The following is a 20,529-nucleotide window of genomic DNA, read 5'->3' on the forward strand; positions in this document are numbered from 1 at the left end:
GCAGTACAAGTGCTTGTTTTTTGGGGGGTTGGTCAAGAAAAAATCCAACATTAGAGCACAGTGTAGGAAATCTGAATCATTTTTAAAACAGTGGGTACAAGCTCACCTTTTTCCAGTCTTCACCTATCCAGTTTTGTGCCTACTGTAGCCTCAGATTCCTGTTCTTGGCTAACAGGAGTGGAACTTGACGTGGTTCAATGTGTTGTGCATTCTGAGATGCTTTTCTGTTCACCACAGTTGTAAAGAGTGGCTATTTACACTGATCAGCCATAACATTAAAACCACCTGCCTAATATTGTGTAGGTCCCCCTTGTGCCATCAAAACAGCTCTGACCCATCAAGGCATGGACTCCACAAGACCTCTGAAGGTGTGCTGTGGTATCTGGCACTAAGACATTAGCAGCAGATCCTTTAAGTCCTGTAAGTTACGAGTTTTTCAGTGGGGCAGGGCGCATTATCCTGCTGAAAGAGGTCACTGCCAATAGGGAATACAGTTGCCATGAAGGGTTGTATTTGGTCTGCAACAACATCTAGGTAGGTGGTACTTGTCAAAGTAACATCCACATGCTTGCCAGGACCGAAGGTTTTCCCAGCAGAACATTACCCAGAGCATCACACTGCCTCCGCCAGCTTGCTTTCTTCCCATATTGCAATCTGGTGCCATCTCTTCCTCGGGTAAGCAACGCACACACACCCGACCATCCACATAATGTGAAAGAAAACATGATTCATTAGACCAGGTCGCCTTCTTCCATTGCTCCATAGTCCAGTTCTTATGCTCATGTGCCCATTGTAGGCACTTTCGGGAATGGACAAGGGTCAGCATGGGCACTCTGATCGGTCTGCGGCTACGCAGCCCCATATGCAGCAAGCTGTGATGCACTGTGTGTTCTGACACCTTTCTATCATAGCCAGCTTTAACTTTTCAGCAATTTGTGCTACAATAGCTCTTCTGTGGGATCAGAACAGACGGACTAGCCTTCACTCCTCATGCGCAACAGTGAGCCTGTCGCTGGTTCACGGGTTGTCCTTCCTTGGACCACTTTTGGTAGGTACTAACCACAGCATACCGGGAACACCCCACAAGACCTGTTGTTTTGAAGATGCTCTGACCCAGTCGTCTAGCTGTCAAAATTTGGCCCTTGTCAGAGTCGCTCAGATCCTTACGCTTGCCCATTTTTCCTGCTTCCAACTTCAAGAACTGTCTGTTCACTTGCTGCCTAATATACCCCACCCCTTGATAGGTGCCACTGTAAAGAGATAATCAATGTTATCCGCTTCACCTGTCAGTGGTTTTAATGTCATGGCAGATCAGTGTAAGTTACTGTAGCCTTGCTGTTCCTCTGACCTCTCTCATCAACAAGGTGTTTTTGCATGCAGAACTGCTGCTAAGTGGATGTTTTTTTTTCACAAAAAAATTCCATTCTATGTAAACTCTAGAGACTGTCGTGCTCGAAAATCCCAGTAGATCATCAGTAAAATACTCAGACCAGCCCATCTGGAACCAACAACCATGACATGGTCAACGAGAACACATTTTTCCCCATTCTGATGTTTAATGTGAACATTAACAGAATCATTTTATGCATTGCACTGTTACTATGTGATTGGATGACTGGATGATCGCCCAAACTTACAGTGAATAAAAACAAGCAAATTCACTTAATCACATGGAATAATTATATTTCTCTAAAGTCAAGTAAACTGTGGAGTGTAGAGAGCCCCCAGAATTTGAAGTGTTTGGATGATTGATATCAAGTAGCGGATGTTCTAAAGGTGAATCGGAGTCTCTGAGTGTTCAGATGGGGTGCTGATGAAGGGCCCTTCACTTCTGACCTGTCCACACCATCATTATTCTAAAGGTCAGCTATTATTGCCCCACTCCTTTACATAGCCAATGTCCTATCAAACAGAACACAGAGTACAAGGGCTGCCACCATTAACACTCGAGAGGACAAAAGATGGGGAAGGAACAGACATGAAATGAAGTTAGAAATGTTATAAATAGTTTGGAAAAAAATATGAAGAAAAAGTTGTGAAGGTGAAAATGTTATAAAAAGTATAAGAAAGTTGGATAGATGGCAAAGATAAGACAGCAAAACAAGATGTGTGCAATCACAACAGCATGCACTTCACACAATCCACTTGAATCAATGTACATGGCAGCTGTTTTAGCCAGACAGCTCCGAGCCATTTATAGCTCGTTCACTCAACTGATGGGTTGCCATGATCACTGTGATTAGTAGGATTAATGACAGATTAAGGTGTGATTATTGAATTTCCACCAATCTGCTTGTCAATCAATAGTGCTATTGTGCATCCAGGAGCTTTTTGGTAATAGGATAACCAAAAGCCTATTAGAAATTAAATGGGTCCATTTACTTTTAGTGGTTGTGTAAGTAAAATGCACATTTGGAGAAGCCATGGGATGTGTATTTTGATCCATACCAAAAAATTTCATACTAGATGTGTGAAATAGATTTATTATATCTTCATCTACAACCCCATTTCCAAAAAAGTTGGGACACTGTGTAAAATGTAAATAACAACAGAATGCAGTGATTTGCAAATCATTTAAAACCCATGTTTAATTGAAAATAGTACAAACACAATATATCAAATATATGCTCATTTTGAATTTGATGCCAGGAACACATTTCAAAAAGGTTGAAACGGGGGCGACAAAAACCTGTAATGCTAAAAAAGCACCTGGTGGAACATCTCACAACTAGTTAGACAACAGATCAATAACAAGATTGGCTGTAAAAAGTGTATCCCAGAGAGTCTGAGTTTTTCAGAAGTAAAGATGGGGAGGGGTTCACCACTCTATGAAAGACTGCATGGGCAAATAGTTCAACAATTTAAGAATAACGGTTCTCAAAGTAACATTGCACAGAATTTCGGGATTTCATCATTCATGGTACATGGATGTACATGGGGCATTAAAAGATTCAGAGACTTCAGAGAAATCTCTGTATGCAAGGGACAAGGCCGAAAACTAATACTGAATGGCTGAGATCTTCGGGCCCACGGGCAGCACTGCATTAAAAACAGACATGATTCTGTAGTGGAAATCACTGCATGGGCTCAGGAACAGTTCTGAAAAACTGACAGTGAACACAGTTCGTCGACTATCCAGCTTGTTATCAGCACACAGTTCAAAATCCAGCATCTGTGATGGTATGGGGGTGCATTAGTGCACGTGGCACGGGTAACTTGCATATCTGTGAAGGTACCATCAATGCACAACGATATATACAGGTTTTGGAGCAACATATATGTAAATGGAACATATTTGGAGGGAAGGCCTACCTTCAGGGAAGGTCTTGCTTATTTCAGCACGACAATGCCAAACTACATTCTGCATGTTTTACAACAGCATGGCTCTGTAGTAAAAGAGTCTGGGTGCTAAACTGGCCTGCCTGCAGTACAGACCTGCCACCCATTGAAAACATTTGGCACATTATAAAACGAAAAAAAAAAAAAAAACAACAAAGGGGGCCCTGAACTGTTGAGCAACTGAAATCCTATATCAAGCAAGAATGGGAAAACACTTCGCTTTCAAAATTACAGCAACTGGTCTCCTCAGTTCCCAAATGCTTACAGAGTGTTGTTAAAAGAAGAGGTGATGCAACACAGTGGTAAACATGCCTCTGTCCCATCTTTTTTGAAACGTGTTGCTGGCATCAAATTCAAAATGAACATGTATTTTTCTAAAAAAAAACATAAAATTTCAACATGTTTCAACATCTGATATGTTGTCTTTGTACTATTATCAATTAAATATAGGGTTTAAATGATTTGCAAATCATTGCATTCTGTTTTTATTTACATTTTACACAGCGTCCCAACTTTTTTGGAAACGGGGTCGTATGTTTAAATAAAGAGGTTGTATTAGAATTCCTGCAATAAACAGTATTGCATTCTAAAAACAGTCATTAAAAAGGCACTTATAAAAGAATCAGTGGCCTATCTGTATTAAGAGGAAATAAATGGTAATTGAAAATCGGCCTGACCCCAAGCTTTCTTCCTACGGTTCTGTTTAGAAAATGTGCTGCATTAACTCATGGGTGGTAAACACATTGGTTAGAGAAAATGCCATGTTTCTTTTTAAGGACGTTTTGTTTGGGGCTTATTTTGCTTGTATTCATCAGACTCTCAACCATGGGCTTAATTTCCCCTCATTAAAACCCAGGAGGATTTTGTTTGTGCTCCATTCTGCTTTAATCTGTGTAAAATCCCTGCCTGCCTATTTTGATCTTCATCTGCGAGCCTTGGCTCAAGCCTCATCAGTTTAGGACCCTTGCCCCCTCCCCACCTTCCATCCTCCTCGTTTTTCCATCCGTCACTCCTCTCTTCTACCTCCCTAATGTAATGTAGCCAATAAGTGTCTGTTTGTTGTTGGAGGAAGGAAGGTAAGTTGCGGTCATTTTATTATAAAATTATGACAAATTAGACTGGTAAATGCATTACTATTTAAGGTTGAGGGCACAACTGGTATTTATAGTTATATTTCAGAGAGTCTAACTGCATTTTCTCGTTTTTATATATCTTCAGGAATATTCTACATAAGAGAAAAGGGAAGAAGGGAACTGAATCATAAATATGGGAAATTGAGGAAGATGGCTTGAGGGATATTGGGACCTGCACAGTAATGTTATTTTGCTGGTTTCTTTTGATGTGATAATGACTCAGGAGTGGTCTGGACCATGGCTAGTTAGTCATACTTGCAGCATGGACAAAGATCACAAAGAAAATATTACCTACTAGTCATCAGAATTCAAAGCAATGTGTTGCAATTGTCTGGTAAATATGTCAGATACATTATTGGGTGGGGGCATATGAAGGGATATATTTTATTTACATATATCTATATCTATCTATCTATCTATCTATCTATATCTATATCTATATATATATAAACCTTGCTACCTGGTCTCTTTTCATGTTGTAATAACTTCTTTATAACAGGGTTTAGTGCAATGGTATTATTAGGGCAGTTGTTGAGTCCGAAGCAGAGTGTAATTTGATATTTTTGGTTTTGGTTGATATGATTTGATTTATTTCCTCATGTAAAAAAACAAAAAACAAATAAATGTAGACTGGGGGTTGTGTAGGGCTGAAAAAAGTACTCATAAAACTCATTCAACATTAATTCATCAGAAATATGATGACAGAAAAAACTTTACCAAGCCTGCGTAGAAATCATAAAAATCACCCAAGCATGGACAACACCGAGCTGCGCTCAATAAATTACTAAATAATTATAGAAATAGCTAGTTGAAAATATTTTGTTTACATTTACATTTGTTTTCTTTTGTTTTTCATCGGTCGAAATCTCCAGAACATATGGCACTTCTGCAGCACTACAGCCCAGTCCATTAGCAGAGTTTATCAGCTTGCATCTGCAGAAAAATGTCACCTGCAGCCAAAATACATGGCATTTTTCGTTTACTTTGTACAGTTGGATCAATTCATGATCAAACTGCTTTCTCACTGTAATTGCACCACACTACAGTTTCATTGGAACTCTGTAGGCCGTCCTTAACTGGTTATTTTGGTCCTCAACCGAGAATGCTTTCATCTGTGCAATTGAACTGTACCAAAGAGAAAACGCACCACAGACTACACACGACATATGTGAAAGCACTCTTAGACCCTGACTTATTGAACTAGCATGAGTATATGTTCTGTAAGTCTTAATGCTGTAAACGCTATAAATGAAGTCATCATTACTGCTCTTATGAATCAGTTTGTGCCTTGTTCCTACTTCCCAAAATGCAGAAAGCTAAAGCTAAAACGAATCATATTGATAGAAAAGTCTGTCATCACCGGGGGAACAAACCTGTTGAGAAACATGCTAAGGTGAAAGCGCCAAATCTGTGTTCGTTGTCTTCGCTGTGGATCTATAAAACATCTGCCCAAAATTATTTTATACCAAGCAGCCAATGAGTTAAGGAAAGGTGAGGAACTGTGAGATTTGACACCAACCTGATTTCATGAAGTGCAGGAAACTGAAAAGGAGCTGAAATTTCTTTGTGCTACATAACACAGGTCTACTGACAGATAACAGTTTGTAATATGATGCATGCACTGGTATGTCGATGAAGTCATTAACACAAAGCCAAGTTTGTGCAAGTGCCACTTCCATGAATTTAACAAGATACACATTAACCTTGTACTATCTAAAAAACTTGATTACAATGGATTTCATCCCTAATTGTCTCTCTCATGCTGAAATTTCAATGCCCTAATTGTCTCTCTTATGATGCAATTTCAATGCTTGGCTGGCCTTGGTTAAAGCAATGAACTGTGGCTTTTCAGATTATTGTGTGATCACTACTCTTCTCACTGCAGCAGTTTTAGAAATACTCTGCACATCAAGAACCAATCAATAAGACAATTAAACTGTAGGGTAAATTTTACATATAACAGATCTAAATGTGTATTTGCGAAAGTAAATGCAGGATGTATTACATGAAAACAATCTATGTATGACTTCCAGAGTCATAAAGAAAATCAACTATGGAGAGTTGTCCATTTCTGCTCATGGAATTGTTGCTCACAAAAAAAAACAAAAAAACAAAAAAACAAAAAACAAAAAACAAAAAAAACTTATTGCTTCATAGTGTGCCAATCATCAATCCCTCTTGCATGGAGAAAGAAGAAATCTTTTCTTCATCGCCCACACACTGTTTTTTTTTTCCTGATCCAGTCCCATGGTCCAGGTCCATCAGCGACTTCTATTATTCCACTGTTCATTATAGCCAATGAAAAAAAGTGAATATTTCTTAGCTTTTCCCTTTGCATTAGCTGCTAAAGAGAGTGAAGAAAGAAGTTTTCCATCTGGTCTGTTGAAAAGTATGGTGGAGTAAGTATGGTGAGGATTTGATTCCATTTTGAGAATTAATGACTAGGCTACTACAGAACCAGTGCAGTGCTGGATCATCAACACACCCACTAACGTGAAGAATTTATCTCCTTGCATTCATTATTTTGGATCTAATTCAGGGTATAAGCATGGGTCATATTTTACTAGTTTTGAAAGCCAACAGTCCAAAAACAGCAAGTTGTCAGAAATACTGATATCAGGCTGAGAGAGAGATCCAAAGACATGGAAATAAGGTCACTCTCATTCTTCCTGACGTATCTCTTGTAACTCTGACAGATTGCTTGTCCAATCTTTGCCTGTTCTTCTAAACATAATCTGTTATGTCTAGCCATAAACTGATTATGTCTGTTAAAATGTTAAAAACACTATAGAAATAACAAGAATTAATTTTTGTAATTGAGTTAAATTAACTGAGTTGTTGTTCTTCTTCTGGCTGCTCCGGTGAGGGGTCGCAACAGCAGATCATTTGATTTGGCACAGATTTATTTATTTATTTATTTTAAATGCTGGACACCTTTCCTGACACAACCCTCCCCAGTTTTATCTGGGCTTGGGACCGGCACTAGGAGTGCACTGTCATGTGCAACCCAAGTGGCTGGGGTCGGTTCCCTGGCCAGGGATCGAACCCAGGCCAGGGCGATGACAGTGCAGTGGCCTAACCACTAGTCCTCCAGGGACCCCAGATAAATTAATTGAGTAATCAGTTATATAATCATATAATCAGTTGTAAATCTGATATAAGAACGGCATCCCTTCTGGACTTTCAGCTTTCAGCTTGGACCTGAACCGACTGTAGAATGACATAAAATAAACTGATCATGACGATGGTGCTTAATGAAGTGCAGCACATGTTCTATACATTGGCAGCATACATCGAATTTGTGTCACTTGTGAGCTTTCTGCTCACTCAAGTGCACAAAGCCACAATGGATACCAAGCAAATCTTAGTGGAACCATTCATAGATTGTATTCAGGTAATATGCCCCACTTTCTTTCTCTTTCTTGTAATAAAACACTTGTATCCACTCAGCTCTGCAATCTCATACCTGCAGGTAGCTTTCAAAAGAATATTGACATACTCGATCCATTTTTTAAAAAAAAGGACTATACAGCTATTTCTATGCCATTATGCCAGTAGCATGACTGCAGAAAATATATCCAGACAAAATAGCAAACAATCCATGCCACAGTATTTGCTTGAAAATTCTTAAATTACTAGTTAATTAAGCATGACAGCATGTACCTGAGGCCTGGAGGAAAGGAACAAAAACACATCTGCTTGAGTGTCTAAAGTCTGTCTATCATAGAATAGTGCAGTGAAGGGATGCACCACAAAGAATACATCCAAATGACAGAAGAATATTGCGGATTTTCCATGCGACGACTTTTCTGTGACAGCTAATGAGCAAAAATAAGCCTGCCATCTTATCATGAAGGGAAAACAACTGCAGGTTGAATGTCTCACATGTTATAAATGATCACATATAGTAGGAGATACAAGGTAATATATTAAGTAATCAATTAGATTTTTTCAACTGAGCGCTGAGGTTGTCATCCGCAGAATCATATCCAAGCATATGGCTGAGAAACTGAGCATTAAGGCCTGAAACATGGGCCAAAAATGAGGTCTATGACACGTTAGGTATTTAGGTATATTAGGTAACTCACAACCTTATGGTCAATCTTAACCACTAAAATATCCCTACCTGTCCTCTTGTAAATGGTATTTTACTAGGAATAAAAATGCAACCAAAATCATAATCATCCTTACTCTGGGCAATTTACTCTATTAATTAACTACTCTGGAGCAGAAATGTTCATTTGAAATTTCTGTTACTTCTTATTAAGTAAGTGATACCACATGACAGACCCTGGTGTTATACAAAAATAATCCACACCAGGGTGGCGTGATATGAAGTGAAGGACTGTTACCACCCCAAAGTGAATTATTTTTGTGTAACAGTATGGTCCGAAGTGTGTTATTTACCTTATACCTACAGCAATTTGCCAACGACTACAAGCTTGAATTTATTAATGAATGACACATCACACTTTTTAAGTTTATAATTACTTTTAATGTTATGTAGCATTCACGAAGCAAGTTAGTTTCTGTTATCATTTATATTATAGCACCTAAAAACAGTTGTCCCCTCACCAGCCGCTCCTGTATTATCTCTCAAAGTCAGTGAGACAAAAAAAATACATGGTTGCCATGTACAAAATGTCTGTCTCATTGATTATACATGTTTCTTTGTTTTAATCATGTTTTAATCTGTTTATTATTATCATCATTACACTACATAGAGCAGCCACCATTAAAGTCTCTGTGACTGAGCTGTTACTATATGAATGATATCACATTAGAGCAAGCGCATTAATATAAACATTTCACTTATGTTACAGAACTACTCTCAGAGCTGTGTTATTATAGAAAATTATTACATGCGTCCTGAATTCAGAATTCAGCTGTGCTGTGGTATAATATCATATATTCATTTCGTGCAGCCCACTAGTTCATTATATATGTATTACCTCCATCTTACTAACTTACATCAAGTCTCAGGTGATTTCATTCAATGTATCATTCACATGTGTAGCACAGGTTATAACATTAAACGAATTCAGTTCATGAATGAAGAAACAAGGTCAATTAAACTTGAAAGATTTGGGTTAAAGTCTGCAATAGACAGGAAAACAGCTTAGTTAGCTAAACCAATAAGTGATCCAGTGAGCTAGCATATCTGTGCACTTTTAAATACAGAATTTGAGAACTCTATTGATAAATTATAACATTGCATTTGACCTTATTTTGGCATTAAAAAATTATTCTTAGCTTACTTTATTGGGCCTACAAATAACCTATTTTTTCTAACTAGTTTAGTTTACTGTATGCTGGAGTTGGATCAGAAGAACCAACAGAAGTTTACAATATTGGTTCTGCTCAGTTCTGATTGATTCTGTGCTCTTTGTGCACTTGCAAATAGCAAAGAGAAAAATAAATTTAAAATAAAGGCATTGCTGGTTTGAGAATGCACTGCAAAAATGTTATCCAGAAATTATATATTGAATATAGTGAAATTTGATTTTTTTTACTAATATAAAGCTTGAAATTGTCCTGTTCAATTGGAAGATAATTTTGCTAATTTGACACATTTATTTTTCGAAATTATCTGCTAATAGAATAAGAAAATTTAGAACTTGAAATTACTCAAAATGTCTACAAATCTTACATTTGATTTATGGTAATCTTATAATAGGACATACTGGATACATCTGACTATATTTAAGATATTTTCATTTGCTAAAATGTCATATTTTGCAGTGTGTCTGTTCTTGTGCATTCCAAGTGCACTTTATGACATTTACTCCTTGTACTCAAAGAGAGTAGCCTTGCCATGCAATTAGGGAGTAAAAATAAATAAATAAATAAATAAATAAAAACACATCCATTACCTAGGCTAGTTAGCACACATCAGATTGTCTTTTTGATGTAATCACAGACTTTTATTCTTTCATAGTGTAGACACAGTAATCCATAATCTACATCAAGAAAGCAACAACATACAGTAAGCTGTACATCTCAGCTCTTTGTGTGCAGCAGCACTGTCTAGTGTTTTTTAAAAGAGTAAAGATGTTGACTGCTATGATTGCTGTTGCATGCAATCTGCTCTTGAATAAGCTTGGACAAGTAACAGCATGACTAATGTCTGATATAGGGAAGATGTGTTCCATTAGATTAAGCACAACATGCAAGTGAAACGTGTCTAAGCTTACTGTTTGCATCTTATGGTTGTGGAATATTTTATTTCCTTGTCAGAATATATTTTCTTCTTTTCATATTAAAATCTATGCAACAGTAACATTCACACAGAGTACTTCTTAAATGTGGTGCCAGGACTGATATTCCTCAAGTGACAGTGAAGTCAGAATAATAAGTGCTAAACAATACGAATGAATATATCAAAATATTCATGCAACTTTCTGGGTAGAAAGGCTGATAAATTACAAATACTTGCAACCTAGAATTTGATTATTATGTTCATTTTTCCCTTTTCCACTGATATGAACAAGCAAGTGTAAGAATAATAGATCACCTCAAATTTGGCTACTTCTCAATATGTTCATTTTCACTTTGGACCATGGTTCAGTGTAGTAGACTTTAGACCCATATTGAGCATTTTTGTCATATAACATTAGAAAAAAAACCCTCCATCTATGACCCTTAAAGGTTTGTTGCTTTGTCTCTCTGTCTATTTGAGGTAGAACCTTTAGGTATCTAAGAACCCTCGAAGAACCCAGCCCTTCCTCAATGGTTCTTTGATATCTAGTTTCTAATTTTTAGCTGCCTAAGAGCTATATCTTTTGATACAAATGCCTGAATATATAATTTAGTGTACAACAATGTAAACTCAAAATAACATTTCTGCCCAGTCTTCTGAAGTTGCATCACAGTGCAGTGTGTTACTGTGATTAAGCACTTCAGGTAAGATGTCATCTTATGTGCCCTCTCATATATCTTTGTTAGTAGCACTAGAACTCCTACACAGAGTTAGAAATGTGTGCTACAACTAGAAGAAGAAGAAGAAGAGGAGGAGGACATTGTTTGTTGTTTTCTAATGTCTGTACTTGTGCATTCCAGGTGCACTTTGTGACATTTACTGAATGCAGTAATTGTATGAAAGAAAAAAAAAAGATGGAGAACATGAGAATAGATGTTTTACTTCTTTTCATTCCAGACCACCAGGGCAGTTTCCTTTGGAACTCCCTCTGCTTGTTTCCTTGCCAAATACCAACTGCACTATAAGGAGAGTCACTTGCAGATATTTTGAAGTGTGGGTGCTGTGGACACAGAGCATCTAATCTCTCAACCTTAGTAACTCCAGAATGTCATAACTTGCTTATCTGAATGATCAAACTTTTCCAACTTTCCCAACCTTTTGTATTCAGGACACGATGGTGTTCTATTTCTTCTACCAGACTCTGATAGAGTTGGTTGAGTAACACAATCAATGCCTAAATTGTTTGTGACCAGAGTATCTTCACCGGGCACTTACAGAACCTGAACTCGATGCAACATAATGTTGATAATGATGTGCGCCTCACAGGCAGTGGAAATAATGCTGGCTATTCATTACCATCCTTTGATTCTGTTTTGCCACTGCACAGAGTGGAATGTGCAACAGACATGGCCGCAGAGCCCACTAGGAAGAAAAATGTAAGCTTCTTTGATATGTTGACACTGCAGGAACAACTAGAAACAGAAGATGCAGCTGATCAGCTCCATGAAAGAGAAGGAGTGAGTGTCTTTACTGCATTGGAATGTAGAATAAAGGAGCTGGCAGTGGCCATAAGCCAAGTGCATGAGGCTTATATCAATGCCTTGGTTGAGAGACCAGTGGCCTCATTAGGGCTCAAACCTTGCGTGTAAATCTGCACAGCATACAGCCTGAACATAAGAGAGCTGATACATTGGTTTATAAAGCATATGATGCTGTATTTCTAACAGGAAATTCAATGGGCACAGAGATCTTATAGACTAAGTTATGGGAGCCATGGCAACAGGGTGTGTGAACTGCTAACAGATGAATATAAGTTTGGTTGGCTCAAATGCCATCGCTAGGGCTTGCAAAAATTCTCTGTGCTATCTGTTGCCTGTACCTGGACAGGTTTTTGGCCAAAGAGGCACTAAATGGTCTGAGACACAATTTAAACATGTGAGACAACACAGGGCATCCTTTCCAGCTTCACCAATGCTCACCTCCAAACACAGGGGTTTGCCTCAGAGAGGTGTAAGTCCCAAGCTAATGGGCTATACTGACTGTGGAAATGCAGTCACTACTAGAGAAATAAGCAATAGAAATGGTACACTGATATAAACACCTGACCAGGTTCTTTTATTTCCTAGTTCTAAAAGAGATCCCTTCCTGGATCTGAGAGACCTAGGTGTCTTCTTAAAACAACTGCCATTCTGTATGTTGCACATACCAGATGTGACAAGAACAGTGAACAGACACTATTGGTCTGTGAGCATGGACTCTAAAGTTGCATGCCAATTCAGAGTCCTTCCCATTGGGTTAGCACCCTTGGTGCTCACAAAGTGTGTGAGCGATGCCCTAGAGCCCTGCCATGCCAGGGTCTATGTGTACTCCTTTATCTCGGGTCAACTGGCTGCTGTGTGGACAGACCAACAGCAGGGAATAGTCATTTGACTTCTGCACAGACTCTGCAGTTCATTGGTATGACACTTTACTTGCATGCCACATGTGCCCTTGACTATAAGAGCTGTATATCTGTCTTTAGGAACTGCCTACCTACTAGGCTGATTCAATCAGAAAATGGATGTGTTGTCTTGCAGCAAGCCTGTACCTGAAGATTGGCACAGGCTTAAGTAAAAGTTCAGCAAATTTGGAAGAGCTTTTTGACTTCTGCTAAAGAGCAGAAGTTGATCTGTTTGCAAACAGAGAAAACTCACTGTCCAATGTGGTTCATGGACAATGCAAAGACAGAGGCTTTGGACCAGGATGCAATGGCACACAGGTGACCAAATCTACAGCTGTATGCCTTTATACCACTGTCACTGTTATGGATGACACTGTAGTGCATTCCACAGATTATGCAAACAGTGTCATTACTATCCCCATTTGGGTTAAATGATCCATTGTTCTGCTTGTTGTTGACATTTCTAACTGGCACTGTATGCCTTCTATCCAGAAGATTGGACTAGCTGCCCTGGATGCACGGCTCACTGTGGCACAGCAGACAACACATCTAGAAAATATGTGTCTGGCCCTTGGGAGCAACTCTAGCTTACTGGCATGTTCACAAAGGGTCAGACATATTCCAGAGAGTGTTCTGAGCATAAACCTATTGCCTTGCACCATAAACCATCTTTTGGTGTTTTGCAGCATTGGCAACAAGCTTCTCTTTTTGGATTCTACCTTAAAAGTGTATGTGGCAGCATTATCCTCACACCAGGAACAGACTGATGGTTTGCTGCTGGGAGTGCATAAACTACTCAAATCTTTCCTTAAAGGTGTGGAACATCTCTGACTTTCACATAAAACAGTGATTCCACTGTGAGACCTGAACATGATGCTAAGCAGTTTGTGCAACTTGACATATGAAACAGTACAAGATGCAGAAATACAGTGAGTGTCACTTAAGACTGTTTTTCTGGCAGTCAGTATGGTCAGATGAGTTGGAAAATTGTATACATTATTGGTCAGCATGCAGTACCTGTTTAAGAGACTGGCATTTAAAGGTCATGCTCTGGTCAAACCCAGCAATCCTGCCAAAGGTACAGTATTGATGCCGTGGTATAATAATAAACCTATCGACCATTCAGGACTCTCAAGTTACTGACCAGCTGTTTGTGTGCTTTGTGAAGCACCATAAAGGGGCTCAGCTGTCTAGAGACAGGTTAGCCCATTGGGTCAAGGAAGTGATTGTGCAAACATACTTGAATGCAGGTCAAGTCATACCTTTTTTCCATTAAATATCATTCAACTCACAGTATAACTACTGCCTGGATGGCACTAATAGGAGTGTCACTTGCAGATATTTCTGAAGCAGTGACATGGAGCTCACCATCTACCTTTGCAAATTTTTAATGACTGAATCTTCCTTCATCTCAGACCATGTGCTCTGTGGTGATTTTGAATGATAATAGTGTCAGAATATTGAGTGATTCTTATCCAATAAAGAGCTGTATCAGCACTAGTAATGAATACTGCCTGTTATTGCATGATGGAGAAAGGCAAGAGGACAAGCATTGATGTAGAGGGGACCTTTTACAGATTGCTCTTGTGGGGTCATGGTCATGGTTACAATCATGGGGTGACAGCTTTGCTATTGTTATTGGGCACAGAAATAAGCAAATGGGAATACTCCACTAGTTCCAAAAGGAAACTGGCAGTCTGCCACTCAATCACAGACAATGGCTGCATACATAATCTTTAGTTTTTATAAGGATAACCCAATTCACATTTTTTTCATGTTACCTTCACTTCATTTCTTCTTTGTGAATATTTTTTAAGGTATGCCTATCAAAACCAACTGTCAAAATCTTAAAGAAAACAGATATGTTCCATGGAAAATGAAATATGCCACTGCATTAGTGCAATGTGTGCACATCAGGTCTTTCAAATTGACTGATATGCATTTGACTTAATCCTTTGCCATCTGCTGACTGAAGTGGAATCAGATTATTTTATTTTGGATAATCCATCCTATAAAGTATTTTGATATCATTTCCATGGTGGTTCATTGTCTTGGGCTCAAGATCTTTGCAGGAACTTGTTTGAGGCAAAGCTGTAATTACAGATGAAGACAGCTCAGGCATCTCAGGAGACACACCTGAATATATAGATCTGCTGTCAAAAATCGTGGATCTTAGTTAAATTATACACCTTCCTGGGAAACTAGAAACCAAGGAGTATGGACATTATACAGTGCCTAGCATATGTATTCACACCCCTTGATCTTTCACACATTTTGTTGCTTTGCAACCTGGAATTGAAATGGACTTAATTGGAATTTTTTATCATTTGATTTACATAATATGTCTAACATTTGAAGCTGTAAAATGTTTTTGGTTAATTAAACAAGAGACAAACATTTGTTGGTTGCATATGTATTCACCACCCTGCAGTACATAATTTGTGCCAGATCATTTGGGAGCAGGATCCAGTCACCTCTTGGTTTTGAAGTGATTGCCTTCCAGAACTTATTTATATGAATCCAAGTACCTCTGCAGCTTTTTTTGTTTTCAATAAGAAAAATGAGTTATACCTATTATTAGTTATTTAATGACATTAAGATAAACCTCTGCCCTGTATTTGGCTCCATCCATCTTGCCCTCAAGATGGAAATAAAGTAGTAACCTAATTGACTTAACACAGGAAATGTATGGTAACATGTGTGAAAATTGTGTTTGGATATCTTTAGCCTAGGTGTGTGTAAACTTTTGGCATCAACTGTATATAATCCACTGTGATTTTCAGCATATATCCACTCACAAACAACAGCACGCACAGACTGATCCAGACAGAGCCCAATAAACATAGTTCATTTTGACTATGCTTTCTAAATTCTGAAACAGCTTTAAAAATTCTGAAACAGTAGAATAAACTTGGGACACTGAGAGAAAACTGTTGTTCTCCATGGTGCTGAACCCTATAGTCACATGGAAAGCTTCAGCACTGGATCACAGGCTGCTGTGATCATAGCCGTGACCACTCACCTTCCTGCGAGATGTAGAAACTGACTATGAATATCATGCCTCGTTACATCTCTCACACAGATGGTGGAGGATTCAGTTGAATACACTGACCCTAATCTCCTGAGAACTTCTCTGCTTTCCAGCTTTTATGCCTTCACCATTAAAGTTGGACACAAAGTATATTTACATCTAACATCACAAGTAAGATTATTTTAAAGTTACTTATCATAAGTCAACTGTAAGGCCCTCAGTGTGATGAATCTAGGTGGTATGGTAGATATACAATGAAATGTGCAGCTATGTTATCTAAAACACAATGGTCTAAGATGTTTTTTGTGTAATATTTTTTTTCCAAAAAAAAATGAGAAATGTGGTATAAGCCTAATAATTGCAAGTGCCCCTTGGTTAGTTTGGCATTTTTTTTAACACAGAGCAATACTGTCAAACTGATATGCATTATAATTGGGGGAAATGGGGGAAATAATGCAAACGCACTAATTTCTGCTCACCTATTCTTTCTTCCTCTTCTTCTAGCTGTCAGTGTCTAACTGAGTGGTTCACCCATACTATGGCTTATACATTCATAATTATATTACTGTGGACTCACTCACTTATTGCCACGATGCTACTGCGTTTGACAAGGACGCTCCTGGATAACCCTAATTACTCCAAGACAAGACAATATGTTGAATAATATATGGTTTGAGGTTCAGTATAGCTTACAAGAGTGGAAATACATACACAGTATAATTTTGTCTAATACAGGGTTGTCGAAAGGCAATTATATGGGACCACGGGACCATCAGTATTTTTATTCTAAGTTACTTCTAAGTCATTCTAAGTTATTTAATTATTCGCTTCATTCAACTCTTCAGCTAATTACCAAGCTGTTAATTAACTAAATTTGGTTAAAAGAGAGAAAACATGATTCTCAGCCTGGCTGCTGCTCTCCAGGGCAGTATACTAGATCACTTTATATAGTAGAATATATTGTCCTTTTCACACACACACACACACACACACACACATACATGCGCGCGCACACACACACACACACACACACACACACACACACACACACACACACAATTTTGCCTTAATAAGCGTGTGAGGACATAATTGACATAATTGTTAATACAGCTTATATGTCTACACCTAATTTATTTGCTTATTTATTTATTTATTTATTTAGTTAGTTAGTTAGTTAGTTAGTTAGTTTTTGTGAAATAAAAAAGTCCAGAGAAGGTCAAACAGATATTCAGATATTCCTATTCTTGTGGGGATATTTGGTCTCCACCAAGATATTACCAACGTCAAATCCCTCCCAAACAACACACTCACACACACACACCCCCTCACACACACACACACGCACACAGAGAGAGAGAGAGAGAGTTCGTGTGCAAATGTGTCAGAAAAATGAACGTGCGTGAATTCACATATTTTTCCAAGTTGGGGGCGCGTCAATAACAAATATGAAAGTAATGTTTACAGCAGATGGTCAGATTTAAGTTGTAATTATGCATGTAAACACTTTAGTTCTTTGTTTCCTTTCAGTACATTCAGTGCAGCAAAATAAGCTTCCTGTAGTTGATGATAGGCTGCTAAAAAAAATAATTTAACCAAAGAAGTTCTCTCACGCCCACAGTCACTTGAACACACACCACGTCGTAATTACCACCTTCAAACCCTTACACACAATCTTCCAACGAGAACTATTCATCCATTCTTCCTTTTTCTGTACCACTTATTCTACACAGGGTTGTGGGGAGCCTGGAGCCTATCCCTGGGGACTCGGGGAGCAAGGCAGGGGACACCCTGGATGGGGTACCAATCCATCACTCTCTCTCTCACACACACACACACACACTACGGACAATTTAGAGATGCCAATCAGCTTATAACGCATGTCTTTGGACCGGGGGAGGAAACCGGAGTACCCGGAGGAAACCCCCAAAGCAGTGGGGGAACGTGCAAGCTCCATGCAGACACGCAGACAGGGTGGAAGAATCGAACCCCAACCCTGGAGGCGCGCAGCAAACTTGCTAACCACAAAGCCACCATGCCCCCTCAGCAAGAACTAGAAAGCAGCAAAAGATTGGCACTTGAGCGCCAGGGCGCTTAAAGCTCTGCGTGCGCACGACTTGGCAAGCGTTTCCCGCGCTCTCATGCCCCCAGATGAGATTACATGACATCATAAATGTGCGCATGAAAGTCAGTGAGCTCTCAAGGAGTAAGATAGAGAGAGCTGAAAAAAAAGGGCCATTCTGCAGAGCAATTCTGTTCACCTAATGTATTTTACGATCGGCGCGTAAAACATTTTTTGACAGTGGCATTATTTCCTCACCCTTTCCTTTCCTCCTTCCTTCTGTCTCTCAGTGTCTATAACTGGGCAATTCGCCTGAGCTAGGCTTGGTGGCTTACTCACATATTACTATACTATCATTGCCACTATTGTATTTGATGAGGATATACTCCTGATTACTCCAATACAGAATATGGAGGTTTATGAGATGCCTTTACAGTCAGACAAGCACATGAGCACAGGAGAAAATGTAGGCTATAAACCATTAGACTCTTAGATGGCATTAGTCACATACCTTGCGCGAAATACAGTTAGAGGTTCTCAGCTGAGTTTCCCAAACAGATGACAATATAATAGAGAATTAAACAAAAAAAAAAAAAAAGCTGAGCAGTCATGCACCGAGCTAGATGAGCAACTGAAACAGACTTGATGCGTAATTATATATACATATATTAGTTTTAAAAAAAAAAAAATAACACTCAGTCTTTTATTATTATTTTCTCCCAATAAGCTCGTATATCCCAGTAAAGTATTATACAAATCATTGTACAATGCTAGCTAATGCCACTTTATTTCAAACTCAGTTTTAACCAGAATTTTTTTTCTTTGTTTCTTTTCCAAAATTGGCAGCGCGGAATTTACGCACAATTCAGCTGGGCGTAAATGAACACCGTGTAAGTGGATACTCTGTGCTATTCATTCATAACACTCAGGATTTGAATGGAAAACACTTGAAAGAATAACACTCACAGCTGCTCGCTCCCAAAGCTGAAGTAAACCCACTGAGGCTGGTGATGAGGAGCACGCCGATGGCGCTGTGGAATCCCATCGTTTAGAAAGAGCAGCCTAGTCCGCTTTACAGCTAAACGCTTCTTTCCACAACACCTCGCCAGCTCCAGCCTCTTGTGAAAATAGCTCAAAGACTCCCAAGTTTCTCTGTTCGTGCTACTTTCGTTCTCCCACCTCACACACACGCATACCCACACACACCAGGAGAGAGAGAGAGAGAGAGAGAGAGAGGATCACTGGACGCATCACCGTTAATGTGCTCTCTCTCTCTCTCTCTCTCTCTTTCTCTCTCTCTCGTGTGTCTGTGTGTGTGCGGGTGTGTGTGTGTGTGTGTGTGTGTGTGGCACGATTACAGACCCCAAATAACACATATATCCATATAAAATCCATATAATGAGAACAAAAACTCTACATACAATGAAACAAGGAAGCACATAAGGGAACACACAAGGAAATACCAGTTTTTTTTCTAGGTCTATAGAAAGGTCTTCAATTTTGTAGAACACTCGATTTGAAATAAGGATAGAATAAGTTTAAGATGCAGAAGTTTTACTTCTACATTGGATTTATCGTTGGAATCATAACTTGGTTTATACAAAGACATTTCAGAAAACTCTTCGTATTTGGACAAATCGGCATAGTAACATGGTATATTTAGTACTTGTTCAAAATCCTTGTTGACTTGCATTTGCACTTGTTGACAGATGGGAATCATGCCCTATTCGGATTGGGTTCGTTTATTCAGGGGGGTGTCTGTAATATATAATTTTTAATATGTTTCTTGAGTGATAAAAGTCTCAAATCTGGACAAGAAAATTACCACAGGGGAGTAAGTTTCTAGTGGGTTGGATCTTCTATGAACCCGGATGTTTGCGTCACGTGCATCATTAGATAAAGAACTGGCAGTGATACAGCTAGTCATTATTTACAAAAATTAAAGTTGATGATATTGTGGATGTGTGAATATAAATTAATGAGTTATACCTGTTCCTATTCCATTATAATGGCTCTTTTAATCAGCTTGTTGGATCTCACTTTTCTTAATGAATTTATTTTCTTTCTCCTCCTGAAAATGCTTTCCTAGGTAGAGCGTGTAGTCAAGGTTTTACTGGCAAGACCAAGTATATGGTTAAGTGCAATTTCGTTTTGTGATTTGGGAAGTGTTTATTATCTAGGGGAGGGTCACTGATGTATGTGCTTCTAGACTAAATACAGCATGTAGCAGCAGTCAGACATCTTTTTTTCCAACACAAGGCAACATAGAAAATCACGGACATGTGTATCCGGACAGGATTATAATGATCAGACGAGCGCTGAGTAGAC

General features: G+C 38.8%; 1 protein-coding gene across 2 annotated transcripts in view; it reads right to left on the minus strand.

The window, feature by feature from the left end:
* Positions 1-19,442, minus strand: part of cntnap5l (contactin associated protein family member 5 like) — a 98,339-nt gene extending 78,897 nt beyond the window's left edge. For both annotated transcript variants that reach the window (XM_026927812.3, XM_026927803.3), the window contains exon 1: positions 19,168-19,442. In XM_026927812.3, the coding sequence (XP_026783613.3) occupies positions 19,168-19,246 (79 nt within the window). In that variant the 5' untranslated portion in view covers positions 19,247-19,442. The remainder of the gene's footprint in view (positions 1-19,167) is intronic.
* Positions 19,443-20,529: the final 1,087 nt, after the last annotated feature.

Source organism: Pangasianodon hypophthalmus, chromosome 11 (assembly GCF_027358585.1).
Source record: "Pangasianodon hypophthalmus isolate fPanHyp1 chromosome 11, fPanHyp1.pri, whole genome shotgun sequence".
NCBI classification, from domain to species: domain Eukaryota; kingdom Metazoa; phylum Chordata; class Actinopteri; order Siluriformes; family Pangasiidae; genus Pangasianodon; species Pangasianodon hypophthalmus.